This window comes from Dipodomys ordii, unplaced genomic scaffold (genome assembly GCF_000151885.1).
Source record: "Dipodomys ordii isolate 6190 unplaced genomic scaffold, Dord_2.0 Scaffold32, whole genome shotgun sequence".
NCBI classification, from domain to species: Eukaryota; Metazoa; Chordata; class Mammalia; order Rodentia; family Heteromyidae; genus Dipodomys; species Dipodomys ordii.
The window spans coordinates 4,196,773-4,214,059 of record NW_012267248.1 but is presented as its reverse complement, the minus strand read 5'-3'; the positions used below and the strand labels follow the sequence as shown (position 1 = coordinate 4,214,059).

At 40.1% G+C, this 17,287-nt stretch overlaps 1 protein-coding gene across 1 annotated transcript in view; it reads right to left on the bottom strand.

The window, feature by feature from the left end:
* The window catches only part of Eci2 (enoyl-CoA delta isomerase 2), a 36,121-nt gene that overhangs the window by 510 nt on the left and 18,324 nt on the right, over positions 1 to 17,287 (bottom strand). Inside the window, exons 2-9 of the mRNA XM_013016735.1 lie at positions 15,136 to 15,280; positions 12,793 to 12,891; positions 11,932 to 12,120; positions 8,950 to 9,019; positions 8,675 to 8,777; positions 7,644 to 7,764; positions 2,373 to 2,462; positions 625 to 768 (exon numbers count right to left, since the gene is read on the bottom strand). Of these exons, the coding sequence (XP_012872189.1) occupies positions 625 to 768; positions 2,373 to 2,462; positions 7,644 to 7,764; positions 8,675 to 8,777; positions 8,950 to 9,019; positions 11,932 to 12,120; positions 12,793 to 12,891; positions 15,136 to 15,280 (961 nt within the window). The remainder of the gene's footprint in view (positions 1 to 624; positions 769 to 2,372; positions 2,463 to 7,643; positions 7,765 to 8,674; positions 8,778 to 8,949; positions 9,020 to 11,931; positions 12,121 to 12,792; positions 12,892 to 15,135; positions 15,281 to 17,287) is intronic.

The following is a 17,287-nucleotide window of genomic DNA, read 5'->3' as shown; positions in this document are numbered from 1 at the left end:
ACTAAAACTTCAAGTTCCAAGAGCACATATGAAAAACAAGAATAAAAGAGCAAGCAATCCCTCTAACAATCACATATAAAAACAAATGAGCTACACAGTAAGGCTACTAATGAGTAGTCAATATCTCTGGATTTTCTCTTGTATTCTAGGGGTTTTCCCTCCTTGCAACTAGGACTGAACTCAGCGTCTGAAGCTTTCACTCAAAAGCTAGCTGAGCCATGCCTCCAGTCCTTCCCCTGTAATCTAAAAGTTCTTAGTAAATTCTTTTTTTTTGCCACACTGACATTTTTTTTATTGTGAAAATACCATACAGAGGGGTTACAATTACATGGGCAAGGTAATGAGTACATTTCTTATCAAGCATTGTTGCTTAGTAAATTCTGTCTATCCTCCTCTTCAAGTTATTCCCATAAAGAACCACTCCTCTATTTGATAAGTTTTATTTTAAAAAAATCAATGCTTCTAATACTTTTATATTATTTTCAATCCCAAATTGACATGTGTTTGAAGCCAAATATTCTTGTCATTTTAAACAAAGCATTTTTTTAAGGCAAACACATTTTCCCCTTAGGGAACTAGTTCCATGGTTCCTATGTGGGGGAGGAGGAGGGATAGAATACTAACATTTGGGGGGAGTTTTGCATATGCTTTAAGTCTGGCCCAAACTTCTTTCTGGAAAGTGCTTTCAGGAAAAACTTCAGTTACAAGGCCTTGGGCACATGCCTCTCTTGCTGTTAACTTCTTCCCAAAAATAAGCATCTCAGTTGCCTGAAATGGAAAGAAAGGTTAAGATGCTAGCTTAATCAAACAACAAGTCTTCAGTTCATATGAGAGCTGAATGTTTTCAGGAGACACAGATCTGTGAGTGGGCTATGGGGTTGTGTGTGTTTCACAGTAAGGGAGAAGCTAATGACCTCACAGTTTACAAAACAGGCTACTTTCATTGCAGGCTTCTATCTTTAAAAGGAGATCCAGGAGGATCTATGTTGCAGAATGGCAATCTCCAGACAAAAATGACCTGAAACCACAGAACCTATGGTTTTCTGTTTGCCCTATGAAGTGATTACAAAAGAAAACATTTAAACAAGGGAGAAATATCATGATACATGTCAACTTTTAGAGTAACAAAATTCTACTGCTTGCTGTTTTTCCCAGAGAATTTTCTTGACCTGCACAGACATTTAAATTTATTTTATAATATTCATTTATGTGCCTGTAATGGGGCTTGAAGTCATGGCCTAGGGACTGTCCCTTATCTTTTTGCTCAGGGCTGGCTCTCTACCACTTGAAGGACAATTCCACTCTTGGCCTTTTGGTGCTTAATTGCAAGTAAGAGTCTCACACAAACTTTTCTGCCTGGGCTAAGATTCTCAGATCTCAGCCTCCTGAGTAGCTAGATTACAGGGACGAGCCACAGGCATCTGGCTGAGTTTTATTTGGCTGAAGGAAAATGAGGCTGTCTTATATTGCATCTCTAGTCTGAAGCCACTAAATGGAAGTTCTTTCTACATTTGCAATGTCTCTTCCAGAACAATAAACTCTATTGCAAATGTTCTAAGTCTTATGAGTTGGTTCTGCTCTACTTTTTAAAATGCAACCCTGAATAACAACTCAGGGTACATGATAGCATAATGAGAGTTTAAAAACTGAATAAGAGGTATGGAATTCTAGCTATCTGGAAAGCTGAAATTTGAAGATCTGGTTCACAGCTAGTCTAAGCAGATAAATCCAAAAGACCCTTATCTCCAATTAACCAGCCAGAAGTGGAGGTGCAGCTCACGTAGTAGAGCCTGGCCTCTGAGAGAAAAAGCCAAACCTAGAGTGTGAGGTTCTGAGTTCAAGCCCCAGTACTAGCACATGCACATGTACACACACACATGTACACATACACACACACACTCATTCACACATCATGTATCTTTTCCTCTCCCTTGCTTTGAGATGCTAAAGAATATTTGCTAAGCATTTTCTTGGGAATCATGCCACAGGATCTGGCCAACACAGAGATGGACCTGAGAAACCAGTGTCTCATATGCTGGCAAACTGGGCTGACAGGCTGAGGCATGCTAGTAAGCTCTGCCTACATAGTCATGTGACTGCAAGATGTCATGTGGTCTCATTCTCAGTGGATGTTACTTATCCACAAGGCCCAGCACTGTCTCAGCCACTTGGCAGAGAGAGAAGAGGGTCCCCCACAGAGAGATCCTTCTCAGAGCCTGATTTCTCCATATGTAAAATTTCTCAAGTTGCAGCAAGTGATTTAGCTTCTATAGCTTTTTCTTATCTTAGGAAGGGAAGGGAGGGGGAAGACAGGATTATTTTATGAAGAGAAATTACACATTACATCTTGTTTTTAAGCTTCTCAAAGTTACCTTGGCTGGGCCCATTATCTTCGGGAAAGTGTAAGAGGAGCATCCCTCTGCCGTCTGGCCGAGGTGGCTAAATGGAGTATGAAATGTTGCCTGTCAGGGATAAGGAGAGAACTGAAAATCAATTTTCATGGGATTTTAAAAGCCATGATTTGTTTATAATTTCACAATTTTGGTTTTCTTTTCCTTCCTTCCCTCAGTTTTTTCTCTTTCTTACTTTTTTCTTCTCCTCCTTTGTTTACCTTTCTCCTTTTTCTTTCACTTTCTCTCTTCTTTTTGTGCCAAGATTGGGGCTTGAATTGAGGACCTTGCATTATCACCTGCCTTTCTTGCTCATGTGTGGCACTCTATGAATTGATCCATGCCTCTACTTCTGGCCCCTTGCTGATTAAGTAAAAAATCTGGACTGTCTGCTTAGGTTGGCTCTGAACTGCAATCCTCAGATCTTGGCTCCCTGAGCATCTCACAGTGTAGTCTGGAAACACATTTCAGGCTGGAAATATATTCCAGGATGGACTGTCAATTCACAATCTGGCCTCAGCCTCTTGAGTGCTGGGATTACAGGCCATATACCACCACACCCAGTTCTGTGTGTGTGTGTGTGTGTGTGTGTGTGTGTGTGTGTATGTGTGTGTGTTTGCACATGCACAAATGTGCCAGTCCGGAGTCTTGAACTCAGGGCCTAGCTGCTGTCCCTAGGTGCTGTCCTTTGAGCTTTTTTGCTCAAGGCTACTAGCACTCTACCATTTGGCCACAGCTCTACTTCCAGCTTTTTGTGGTTAATTAGAGATAAGAGTCACAGACTTTCCTTCTAGGCTGGCTTCAGATCTCTATTCTCAAATCTTAGCCTCCTGAGATTATAGACATGAACCACTGGTATATGGCAAGATATACTTCTTTAAAAGTGTGTTGTAAATAAGATTTTTTTGTTGTTGTTGGTTGTGGGGCTTGAATTCAGGGCTTGGGCACTATCCCTCAGCTCTTCAGCTCAAGGCTAGTGCTCTACCATTTGAGCCACAGCGCCACTTCCGGTTTTCTAGTGCTTTATCGGAGATAAGAGTCTCATGGACTTTCCTGCCCAGGCTGGCTTTTAACAGTGATCCTCAGATCTCAGCCTCCTGAGTAGCTAAGATTACAGGTGTGAGCCACTGGCACCCAGCGTAAATAGATTTTTATAAACATTGAGTTAATAGAGCTATACCATTTCTGGTACAGGGAAGACCTCCATTGCCCCCAGAGTATATCTTCCTTGTAGCTAATCCATTCTTCCTATCATCCCCATGCAATCGAGGGACCAATCTGCAATTGGTCCCTACAGTTTTGGCTTTTCTATAATTTTACATAAATAGAATCCTTAATTCTGAAATCTTACTTCGGGCTCTGTCACTTGGCAAAAGGTTTTTGAGTGTTCTGCTGTTGCATACTAATAGTTTGTTCCTTTTCATTGCTGTATAATAATCCTTGTAAGGATGTATCATAATTTGTTTCTCCATTTTCCATTTAATGCCACCACTGTTAAGTCCAGTGGTTTAGTTATTATGATTAAAGTGATTTAAATGTATAATCTTTTTTATGCACCTCGAACAATTTCTGTTTTGTCAATGAAGTTGTAAATCAAGGTTTTTTTCTAATTCTAATAAAAAGGTGGTTGTGTACAGGATTCTGGGTGACTTAAGTTTTCAGTTCTCCTGGATATAAACCTGGCAGCAGAACTGCTGGTTGTGAGAAAAGTGTAACTCAAATTATAGGATTCTCTCCCAAAGTGGGTATACCACTGTAACAATCTAGCACTGTAGAGTTCCATTTGCTCTGAACTCTTTGGAACAAACTAAACTTGGTTACTATATCTTTCTTCTTTTCTCTTTCTTTCTTTCTTTCTCTCTCTTTCCTTCCTTCCTTCCTTCCTTCCTCCCATCATCCTCTCTCTCTCTCTCTCTGGTCCATCTGACATCTGACTCAGGTCCTGGGCACTGTCCCTAAGCAATTTTGCTCAAGACTAACACTCTACCACTTTGAGCCACAGTCCCATTTCTGTTTTCCGAACAGTTAATTGGAGCTAGGGGTCTAACAGGGATTTTTCTGCTCAGGCAGGCTTTGAATCTCGATCCTCAGATCTCATCCTCCTGAATAGCTATGATTACAAGCATGAGCTACTGGCTACCAGCTACTATGTCTTTTTAGTTGCACATTTGTTTATTTTTTTGGTGGTTCTAGGGATTGAATTTAAGGCCTCCTTCTTGTAAGGCAGGCCCTCTACCACTTGACCAGGGCCGCTTAGACCCTTCCTTCTATATCTTTTTTAACTTTAATCATATGAGTAGGGGTGTAGAGCTGTCTGGTGGTTTTATTTTACACTTTATACTTATAGAACGCCCTTTCATTAGCCATGTATACTACTTCTTTGGTGAAGAACTGTTGAAATATACTTGCCACTATTTTTAAGTTAGATTCTTTGTTATTTCATTTTTGAGTTGTAAGAGTTCTTTATACATTTAGGTTGCAAGTCTTTTTGCTCTCATTTGTTATGGAAATTATTTTCAAGGCAAGCGCTCTACCACTGAGCCACCTTCCCAGCCCCCTCTAGAGATCTTTTGATTGGCTTTATATACCAGAATCATTTCAAATATCAGTTATCTATTTTTGGTTTGTGTGTTTCTTTCTTTTTTCCTTTTCCCTTTTTTGTTGTTGCCTACTGGAGCCTGAACCCAGGGCCTGGCCCTTTAGCTTTTCCACTCAAGCTGGCACTCTACTATTCCAGTCACAGCTCTGCTTTTGGGTGGCTACTTGAAAGTCAGAATCTTACAGACTTTTCTGCCTGAGCTAGCTTCAAATCATAATCCTCAGATCTTAGCCTCCTGAGTAGCATTAGAGCCATGAGCCACCAGAGCTTGTCTACTGTGCTCTTAATTTATTTATACAACATAAAAGGATATATAGATCTCATTTCACATAATCAGCATAGTGTTATCTTTAATGCACATTTGTTAGAGATATAAAGTCATAATGTATGCATTATATGAATAAAAATGCAAAATGAAATGTTCTCATTAGCATTATTTTTCTTGTTTCTCCAAAAGAAATCTTACTTAAACCAGTAACCTGAGAAGACACAACCAAAGGAATACAACCAGAAAACTGATAGAAAAACAAAGGAAAACATAACCACATCTAAGGAACCGTAAACAGGTACAGTCAAACCTGACACAGAGCTTCATTACAATGCTTATTTTCAGAAATCAAAACATGGATGTATGAATGGTTTAGAGTCTGGCATTATTACTGTTTGGAGAATTACCTTGGGAGAATTTTCTTTCCTCTAGGTGCCAGTTTACTCATCTGTAGAATTGTGAGTCCCTGCCTCATAGTGTGCATTATGTAAATATGTAGGGGGAAGGGAACTATGGGTAGGGGTATAATGTGGGTTAGTTAATGGAGTACCAAGTACATGGTAAGTACTGAAAAAGTATTTTATAATTTTGTTTTTTGTGCAACTATTGGGCTTGAACTTAAGGCCTGAGCACCATCCCTGAGCTTTTTTGCACAAGGCTAGCTATTCTACCACCTGAGCCACCGGTCTACTTCTGGCATTTTGGTGGTTAATTGGAGATAAGAGTCTCACAGACATTCCTGTCCAGTCTGGCTTCAAATCATAATCCTTAGATTTCAGCCTCCTGAGTAGCTAGGAATACAACAGTGAGCCACTGATGCTGGCTTATTTTATAAATTTGAAAGCCACAGAAAAGGTGCCATTTGCTGGCCAAGGGGTAAATAGACGTTGTTAACCACTGCTTGTAATAAAGAATGGACAGCATGTACTAATTAGTATTTTGTCTCTATAGCTTAAATACAAGTCCATCATTTAATATATGGTATTTGCTCATGATGTCAATGAGAGCTCCTGGGACTCTCTTCAGTGGTAGAAAGAAACTGTTTTTCATAGTAGATAAGACCTCTACCTCCACACAAACAAAAATGACTTAAAAGAATCTTCCAGTCTTAGAGTTGTGATTAGTTCTACAATAAATGTTCTACAGCCAAAGTTCATCCCATGTTTGTTTAAAGTGACAAAAATGAGAAACAGCCTAGGGTTCCAGAAGTCAGGAACCACTTAAACCAGACTTATATAAACCAAATACCAGTACTGGTTACCTCTGAATGGTAAAATAATGAGTGACTTTATACAAGGTATACATTTTACTTTAACATATATAACATGGCATTATGAGATACATATATAATAAAATGAATGTTTTAGTGGAAAAAAATTAGCTTATCCACCATCCCACATAGTTAAAATCCTCTACAAGGCAGTTATAAATGTACTAATTCAGCAAAAATCCTGCCTGTAATCAACTGCTATTAACTCCAGTTGCTCATGGAACTTTCCCTCTTATGTATGTGTTCCTTTGTGTCCTTTGACCTTCATCTGCACCATAGGTTGACTGATTGGTTGATTGCAGGTACTTGCACTTTCATTTTTTTCTGCTCACAGATGGCACTCTACCATGTGTGCTCGGCCTCCAGTTCTGGCTTTTTGCTAGTTAACTGGAAATGAGTCTCAAGGATTTATTTGCCCTAGCTAGCTATGAACCACAATCCTCAAATTTCAGCTTCTTGAACAGCTGTTTGAATACAGATGTTTAGCTTAAATTTTCTGTTTGTGCTTTTCCATATTTTTCAAAACATTATTTTCTTCTATAACAAACACACACTGTAGTAAGAACAAAATTCAAGTGTTTAAATGGTAAGCTCAAGGCTGAGCTGCATTCTGGATAAGAAATGACTTATAAGCTTTAGTTTTCTTATCTGCAAAGGAGCGGGTTTAGAGTGGTAGACTGATAATAGTTTGATGCTCATGGGCTCATGCCCAGTGTTCCAGGACTTACTTAGATAAAGAGGCCCAAATTATCTATCTGAGTATAACCTGCAAAGATGTTACTTCTTGCTTTCTTATTAGGGGAAGCGTTCAAGTTTCTCCCGTGTATTTGAGTAACATGAAAATTGAATTAGTATTGTATATTTGATTAGAATACTGAACCATCGTAGTTGGGACAAAATTTATAGAAAATTAGTATTTAGAAAACTCAAGTAAATTATGGAGGGGAAAACATAATCCTTCAAGTTAGTTGAATTCTTTGGGGAAAAAAATCTTGATATAGCATATTCTATCATAAGCTATATGAAACATACTTAGTACTAGCAGCAATCCAAGAGAATCCAAAGGATTTCATTTCACTACTGCCTGGCCTCCCAGGTTTCTGGGAGCTGACTTACCCGATCCGATGCATATACAGCATCAAACAGCCCAAGAAGGGTGACGGGGATTCCCACAGCTGGACCATTCACCACTGCAATCAGAGGCTTAGGAAAATCTATAAAACAGTCTACAAATTCCCTATAGCAATGAAAATAGAAAAGCATTTAATGGGGCTGGGAAGGTGGCTCAGTGGTAGAGTGCTTGCCTCCCATACATGAGGCCCTGGGTTTGATTCCTCAGCACCACATAAACAGAAAGGGCCAGAAGTAGCACTGTGGCTCAAGTGGTAGAATGCTTGCCTTGATCTGAAGAGATGAGGGACAGTGCCCAGACCCAGAGTTCAAGCCCCATGACCACAAAATAAAGAAACAAAAAAAGAAAAGAAAATAATGGAAAAGCATTAACATTCTAAAACAACATTCCCAAAGTACAGGCAAGACAGTCTGAAATGAAGACACTAACCAGCACTGCCTTCCTGTCTGGCCGCATCTACTCTTCTACCCCAGATCTGTGCAGGATAACCCTACTCAAGCCACCTGGTGGTAGCAGCAAATCCTACAGGCTGAGCCTGGCTGTATGCTAGCTATGGTATAAGAAACTGAGGTGGGCACCTAAGAAAATGCAGCAATACTGTAGCCCAGTGGGACTCAGAGATGGTGGAATCAACCAGACAGGAAGAGTGATGCCTTCATACTGCTTTCTGTGGCGCTCTGCATGACTTCAAGTCTCCTACAGCCAGCATTCATGGAAGTCTATTCATTCACCTGACCAGATGACAACCTGCTAAAGTTCTCTGCCTCAAGATGAGAGACCCTTACTTACAACTCTAGTTAACCTTTTGCCTTCTAGTCAATTTGACACACAGTGGCAAATGTCAAATAGATAAAATGAATGCCTGTATACTCATGGACAGGATGGAGACATGCTCGTCCAAAGTCTCAATGAGTCAAAGCAATGCAGAGAAGTAGGCATTTTACTTTTGCTCAACTGAATACAGCTTTGATGCATAAGAATGAGCCCTCAGGGATCAGGCAAATGTCATTCTTACCTCAGTAAAACGGCACCACTTTTGGCTACTTCCTCTATTCCTCCTGGAGGAATCTTGGTGAAGTTAGTTAAATCATTTCCACTGCTGTAATAGTCACCATTTCCTGGAAACAATAAAAATACCAGATCTAGCATACATTCAATGTAAGCATTCAGTCTAGCGTCTCTTTTTAGAATATTGCTGCTTTTCTTTCGCTTTCAAACTTGCTCTGTCTGCTTTAAAAAAAGAGAGCACAAGAAAGACATTTAAGTAAGAAGTCTGAGAAAATGTCTTACCTGTTATAACAGTGATGGTTGAGTTATCCTTGCTTGCAGCTTCAAGTGCAAGTATAATCTCTCGATACATCTGTGTGAATGGGAAGACAGATAATGAGAAGAAACTGAAATTGATTCATTGTACAGTCTGTAAACCTGCTCCCAGAACAACCCAAACATGTATACTGGTTGCATTTTTGTGTGTGTGTGTGTGTGTGTGTGTGTGTGTGTGTGTGGTGGGCCTGTACTTTGTGAGCACATGCCTGTAGTATTTGGGCTTGAAATCAGGGCTCTGTGCTTTTGCTCAGCATTTTTGTTCATGATTGGAACTCTACCATTTGAGCCACAGCTCCAGTCCAGCATTTAGCTGGTTAATTGGAGATAAGAGTTTCAAGACTTTCCTCCCCAGGCTGGTTTCAAACCTTAATCCTCGGATCTCTGCTTCCTGGACAGCTAATATTACGTGTGTAAGCTATGACTGCCCAGCTTTATTGTTATACATTTTTTTCCTGTCAGTCCTGGGGTTTGAACTCAGGGCCTGGGTGCTGTCCCTGAGCCTCCTTGTGCTTAAGGCTAGTATTCCTATCACTTGAGTCACAGCACCACTTCCATATTGGTTGTATTTAAATACCTAAAAAGGTAGTTGATTACTCTCTAAATCATTTTCATTCCTCTGCGATTCCTCAGTACATGCTGTGTCACCATGCTAAGGTAGAGGTAGAAGGGCTGTTCACAAAGTGAATTAAAAAGACAGCTTCGTTGAGCTTCTGGAATTAGCATATTTTTAACTGAAAGAATACTGTGCTCAAGTGTGTGTGTGTAAAACTTAAGCAAAGGAAGGTAATCTGAGGTACTGATGTTTGTCTAGAGCAGGTGAGATGGTAGCTGGCCAGAGGAAACATTCTTGAAGCTGCATCTCAGTTGTCACTTCAAGAAATAGCACGTGTCAAAGGCAGTCTAGGACATGTTAACAAATGCCAAAAGGCTGGGATTTTTGAGCTGCTAGAATGAGATTCTTGGGCAGTAGTCTCTTAAGTTTTAAATCAGTAACATTTCTGAAAATTTTGTGTTGCTGTACTTCAGAAACTGTTCCACTGTGAGAAAGAATGATGAAGAGGACAGATATTCATGGATCTAAAGACACAGAAATATTAAGGGAGGGATTTTACATAATGCAAAATTAAAGGAGGAAGGAGAAAGTAGTTTCTATATTATGAGAATACTGATGACCTATCATGGTAAAGTGACTCACCATAGCCAGGATTAGGAGAGGGATAAGTTGGGTAAATTACTTCTTAACATGTCTGTCTATTTATTATTAACTGAAAGCAACAAGCTCTTTGTGGAAATTAGAGCAACCCTTGTGCAGACAGTACAGAAACTTATTAGACACTTGTAATGAGGAGCTATCACTGCCATGGTTGCAGAGACATGAGGAAGGTAAACAGAAATCAAACATTCAGAATTCAGTGCTTTATCAACTAAATGGCACATATCCAATTTCATGCAATTCTTACTTATACATATATCAAGTTAATACCCAGGACCTGATGCAACTTAAAAATCTAATGAAAACCCAGAAATGGAGGGATGAGGGGTTAATAAATGTAGCAATGGTTCTCACTGGACACCATGCTAAAAATGAACTATATAATGTGAGTGGAAATGGGAAGGAAAAACAGAGAGAGCAAGGGAAGAGGTAACACTGTCCAAAAAGAAATGTACTCATTACCTGACTTATGTAACTGTAACCCCTCTGAAATATACAAAACATGCCTACAATCCTAGCTACTTTGGAAGCTGAAATTTGAGGACGATAGTTCAAAGGCTGCCTGGGCAGGAAGGGCTGTGAGACTCTTATCTCCAATTAACCACCAGAAAACCAGAAGTGGAGATGTGGCTCAAAGTGGTAGAGCCCCTTGAGCAAAAGAACTCTGGGACAGTGCCCAGACCCTGAGTTTAAGCCCTACAACTGACAAAAACAAAACAAAAAAAATCAATAAAAAATCCATAATGATTAAAGACCTCTCAAATTTTACTCCCAGTTCATCTCCAAGAATCTGATGAATTCCCTGTAATTATTTCAAAGGGAAGGGGCTAAAATAGTTATCTTGTTAGCATTCTAGGTCAAAGGCATGATGTGAAACCCTTGGAAACTGCTCTTTCAAAGCAAAGCTGGGCTATACTCCATTTTATATTATTTTTTAATTTTTCATTTTTTATTATAAAGATGGGTTATAGTTATTATAAAGAGAAGTTACAATCTGTGAGACTCTTCAATTAGCCAGCAAAAAGCCAGAAGTAAAGGTGTGGCTCAAGTGGTAGAGAGCCAGCTGTGATAGAAAAAGCCAAGTTCAACCCCCAGTACCAACACACACACACACACACACACACACACACACACACACACACACACACACACACACACAGCTAGAATACATTTGTACAGGAGGGGATATCATTGTGAAGTTTTCCCGCCTATGTGCAATCAGTCTCATCCCTTCTATTGCTCTCCCTTCCCTCTTTCCTAAAACAGCAGGTTTCACTGAAATATTTTCATACATGTAAACCATTTACTTCGGTCATGTTTGGATTGGGCTATTAGAGGCGAAGTCTCTCCCCTCTCCCTCTGCTTATATTAAATGAAGGTCCATGAGAGCAAAAAGACAAATTTAGGTGACTTGAAGACACTCAGGGAAACATTATAATGAAGCCTAACCTTAGAGGGCTTTTCTGTGCATTCTATGATAGCTACATGTATTTCACTTATACTGATTTAAATGATTTGTGCTTTCATTCACAGGAAAGTCACTTCTGGATATGTAGACGCTACTTCAAACAAATGCTAAGCAAAGATTTCACAGTTCTGAATGCATTCTTATCTTGTACAAATCAAACCAGAAAACCACACAAAAAATATAACTAATGTAGAAATGACAATATTTTGAGTGAAATAAGTAGAAGAAAAGAGGAACAGGAAATGCTTCTAGGAAGTGTCATTACCTGAGTGGTGATGGCATTTTTCTGGGCAGGACGGTTAAACATGATCTTCGTGATGCCATCTTCAGAGGTCACAACCACATCTTCAGATCCAGGGGTCTTCTGGTCAGTCCCAGGCTCTACGTGGCTAGAGGATTCAGATGGAGAACTCAAACTGGACACTAAATCCACATAATTCTGCCTGGCAGTTTCCTGAAGAGTAGATGACAAAGAACTCAGCTATAGTCAAGGAGTAGGCATTCTGAGGACCATACTATGCAAATAAATAGAACTTAGACAAAAGAGCATAAGACCTTGATCATTAAAACACATTAAGGCTTCAATGGTGGCTCATGCCTATAATCTCAGCACTGGGGAGAGGGAGGCAGGAAGATTAGAGTTTGAGCCCAGTTTCTGCTACATTGAAATACTTGTGGGCAGGATAGGAGGGGAAACCGGAGGAAAGAAAAGGAAGGGTTAACATTGTCCCAAAAGAAATGTACTCATTACCTTGACCTATGAAACAGTAACCCCTCCATACAACATCTTAATATTAACAATACAATTATATTTAAAAAAAGATTTCAAAGACTCATTGAAACACCAAGCTTTTAGAAATCCAGCAAATAAATGCAGAGTAAAGAAGTTAATTTACGCTGGGAAGTTGGCTCAGTGGTAGAGCGCTTGCCTTGCATGCCTGAGGCCCTGGGTTCGATTCCTTAGCACCACATAAGCAAAAAGAAAAAAGCCGGAAGTGGTGCTGTGGCTCAACTGGTAGAGCACTAGCCTTGAGTTGAAGAGCTGAGGGATAGCGCCCAGGCCTAGAGTTCAGGCCCCACAACCGGACCCCCCCCAAAAAAAAAATCCCAGAAGACGTTAATTTACCTTGGGCAGGCTGCCGAGGGCATTCCAAGCATCCCATTTGGCCTTGTTAACAAAATCAAATACACCAGGTTTGGGTATACTACAAGGTCCTTCAGTAGCCTGCAAAAAGGGTAAATGTGATTAGTGGCCAAATGTTTATGCAAACTGAAACCTTACATATTTAACACTCATAAAGTTCAATGCTAGCAAGAATACCTCTCTCAAATCTTTTCATAGAGTATGCAAAATGATCTTGAGTTTTTCCTTACCTATACTTCATAGTATTGGTGAGAACACCCAAATAAGAGAAAAAGAGTAGAGAGGCAAAAGGTGCTATTAGCTACCCATTCTTACTGCTTATAAATGGAAATAATGCAATAAAAAAACTTTGAGAAATTACTTTCTAAAAAAGTCTAATAGATCAGCCAGTGTCTGTAGCTCACACCTGTAATCTGAGCTATTCAGAATGCTGAGATCTGAGAATTGTGGTTCAAAACCAGGCTAGGCAGACACATCTGTGAGTCTCTTATCTCCAATTAACCAGCAAAAGGCAATAAGTAGAGCTGTGGCCCAAGTGATAAGAGTATCAGCCTCGAGTGAAAAAGAGAGTGCAAGATGTTTAGTTTAAGCCCCAGTACCATCATGTACATTCACACCAACCACAAAAATATCTGGTAATTAATTTTGTTGATAACCTCATTTTTCACAAATGATCAAAATAGCCACTAATTTTCTAAAGAAATTAGTTAACATTTGAAAACTCACAGGACTCTACAATATCCTGCTCCCAAATTGTACTGGGATTGAATCTAGGGCTTCAAACAATAGACAAGTGCTCTACCACTGAGCTACATTCCTAGACAATCTTCACATACTCTGAAAGCCTGTGGACAGATATATATATATATATATATATATATATATCACCAATTCAGTGAACACACCACTGTAGCTAGTTACTAGTAGAGATAAGGTGTGAGCTGTTAGAACCACAGGCCCTCAGGAAACTTGACTGAAAAGTATCCCAATTGAAAATGAAAAGCAACTAAATTTTATTTGTTTGAGCTTGGGTGCAATGGGTGTCCTGAGCTGACTAAAATGTCCTATTCAGTTATATTTTAGAGATGTCAATTTAAAACGCTTTCTAAAACTTCTATAACTTTGTAATACAGTTAGCTAAAAGAGGAAAGAGGCTTTGAAAAACAAAGGTAGTAAAAATGGCCTTGACTTAAATATGCCTTGAAACTGAAAGTCAAGGTGCAAGACTTAGCTGTCTCCATAGGACAGAGTTTGCCTTATCTTCTGACTATTTTCACTTCTGAGACCAATTGTAAGTAGAGGAAAGGGCAGCACTCAACACTACCCTCAGCTTCAATAACTTGCTAGAAACTCTCACAGAATCCACTGTAAGCTGTTTCATTCATGAATATGATTCAAAGTGGGGAGTTTATTTTTTAACTCCATTGGTAAAGACTCATAGCTTTAACATAACTGGCTAGTTACAAGCAACACAGATGATAGTTACAAATAAAATCAAGAAGCAAGTAATTTCAGGAACTAGCGGTTCAGAATGGTGATTGGTTACAAGATAGAGACATTACCATTTGACAGATTACTTTTTCTTACAATATAAGTTCTCAATCACTCATGAAATGATCAAATTTGGCCGTTTTGAACTTCCTTCCTTCCTTCTTCCTTCCTTCCTTCATTTTGTGCTCTTTATTTCCTGTTTTCTGTGTCCTTCCCTCCCTCCCTCCCTCCCTCCCTCCCTCCCTCCCTTTCTTCCTTCCTTCTTTCTTCCTCCCTCCCTCCCTCCCTCCCTTCCATCTGGGTACTGGGCTTGAACTCAAGGCCTCTAACTCTTTCTTAGCTTTTTCACTCAAGGTTGGTGCTCTACCACTTGGGCACCTCCATTTGTGACTTTTTGCTGGTTAACTGAATGAAGATAAACATCTCATAGACTATTTTGTCCAGGTTGGCTCTGAGTCACATTCCTTATATTCTCAGCCTCCTGAGTAGCTAGTATTGTATTTGTGAGTCACCAGAATGCAGCATTCATGTGTTTATTTTAATGAATGTCAAACATGTCAATATCATACTATTTCACTCCTACATGCTCAGGTATTCATCTCAAAAACAAAAACCCACCTCGACACACTTAAGTAGTTGTTTTGTGCCATAATAGTATTTCAAGACATAACAAAGTACAACAAACAAAAGAAAACAGAGCTCACATGTACACACACTTCAGAGGAAAACCAAAACTTAAATATTAAAGCTCAATTTTAGTGGCCACACAATGTGTCTATTTGAGAAATCATCAGTTCAAAATGTCTCTAAAGATTTCAGATCATAGGCAATTACCTGCTTATACAGGGCATAGAGTTTTAGCTTCACTTCATTTCCTGGATCCTTCTTCAAGAGCTTCACCTGATTCATTGCATTTTCGAAGTCCTCCTGACTTGCTCCCATGGTTCTGCTCAGATGTAGCTGAACAACCTGCAGAAGACTACAAAGAATGGACTACATTCTATTTTTTTCTTTTTTGGGGGGGGTCTGGTAGTGAGCCTGAACTCTGGGCCTGGGCGCTGTCCCTCAGCTCTTCAGCTCAAGGCTAATGCTCTACCACTTGAGCCACAGCGCCACTTCGGGCTTTTTTCTTTTTGCTTATGTGGTGCTGAGGAATCGAATCCAGGGCCTCAGGCATGCAAGACAAGCGCTCTACCACTGAGCCACCTTCCCAGCCCTCTATTTTTTTTTCTTTACTTTTCTACAGCCTGATTTCTTTCTTTCTTTCTTATTGAGGAGGAGCAGTTGGGGGGGGGTCCCTTAGCTTTTCACTCAAGGCTGGAATTCTACCAGTTTAAGCAACAGCTCCACTTCTGGCTTTTTGATGGTTAGAGATGTCTCATTGACTTCTGCTTCATCTATTTGTGAACTTCAGTCCTCAGATCTCAGCCTTCTGAGTAGCTAGGATTATAGGCATGAGCTACCAGCCCTCAGTCACACAGCCCGATTTCTAATTGTTCTCAACCTTTACATACCAAAATTCAATGTTTATTTATAAATATGTTCTCTATACTAGTCCTAGCACGGTAGCAGCAAATGGGCCCTAGATAACAGAGGCTCACTGTAGTAATGTTTGACGCATAGAAAAGAAGGCTATATCCAAGAAATATTGGTAAACAATTCAAAATGAAAATGGCCAAGTACAATTTTTCCATAAGTTGAAAATCAAGGGCATGAAAAGTAGATCTGGGGAAGGGGACAAGAGGAGTAAAATGTACAGAATTTAATCTTGAATCCCAATGTCCTGAAATAGCCTTTGCTGAAAGAACAAAATTTATTATCTGGCCAATTCTTGTTGTGCAGTTGTCAAAACACATGTCCCAATACACACATACGCACACACACAATTGAAGGATGGAAGACTGGTAAAGATGCAAAAAATGGCTCATGGGACAGATGAGGAGTTATTGCTGATTGCACACACATCTTTCTCAACTGTTAGGGAGGGAATCTACCAGGCTGGAAAATAGTGGAGAGGGCACAGGTAGGCCTACCTTCACCTCAGGCAATATGTTTAAATAGCCAGACAGGAGCCTAGGAAAAATAGGAAGCAATGCCAGGTGATAAGCAATGTTTTAAGGTAGAGCATAGTAGGGAGATGGTGGCCCAGTTCAGGGAACAGCACAGAGATCACAGGCAAAAAAAAAAAAAAAAAGGAATGGCAATGACAATATCAATAGCATTAAGGGTAATTAAAGTTAAAATAACAGTTACAAATAAAGCCCAAGCATAACAGAGTTATTGCCTTTCCCACACTGATGTAATGTATATGGTATCATGAACTCTACACTTCAATCTTGAAAAATTAGTAACAATAAAACCCACACAGTAAGTCTGATGTACTTTTTCTGAAAAAGAAAGGAAAACAATCAAGCATTTTACTTGAATTTGGTACAGGAAAAACTCCCAAGTGGAAAAGGAAGGAAGGTGTGTGCTGGTAGCTTGTGTTTGTTAATACTAGCAGCTACTCGGGAGGTTAAGAACAGGATAGAGGTTCCAACCAGCCCAAGAAGCAAACATGCTTAAGGGACAGGCCTAAGACCTGAGTTCAAGCCCCAGTCCGTGGAAGCACTTGCACGCACGGCGTTCATAAGAAGGCCTAAAACCTGCAACTCCCATAAAATGTGGTACAAACTCTATGTTTCACAAGGAAGTGTGTTTCCTCCCCACAGGTGTGTGGGTGGGGTGGTTTTTGTTTTAAGTAAGTAGGTCGCTCGGAGTTCCACCACGGTTAGGCGGGGTTTCCCACGCACAGAGTCGCTTCGGGGCTGCTGGGCTGGTCCTTTCGCTCAGCACTGCAAGACACAGACTCGACAAGGAAACAGGTGTAAGTCCACGCACGCCAGCGGCCACCCACCGACTGGTTTCCTGCAGCGCTCAGCACAGCAGCAGCACATCCTTGAAGGTCCCCGCGGCGTTGGCAAAGCGGCCTCCGCACCGCGTGGGG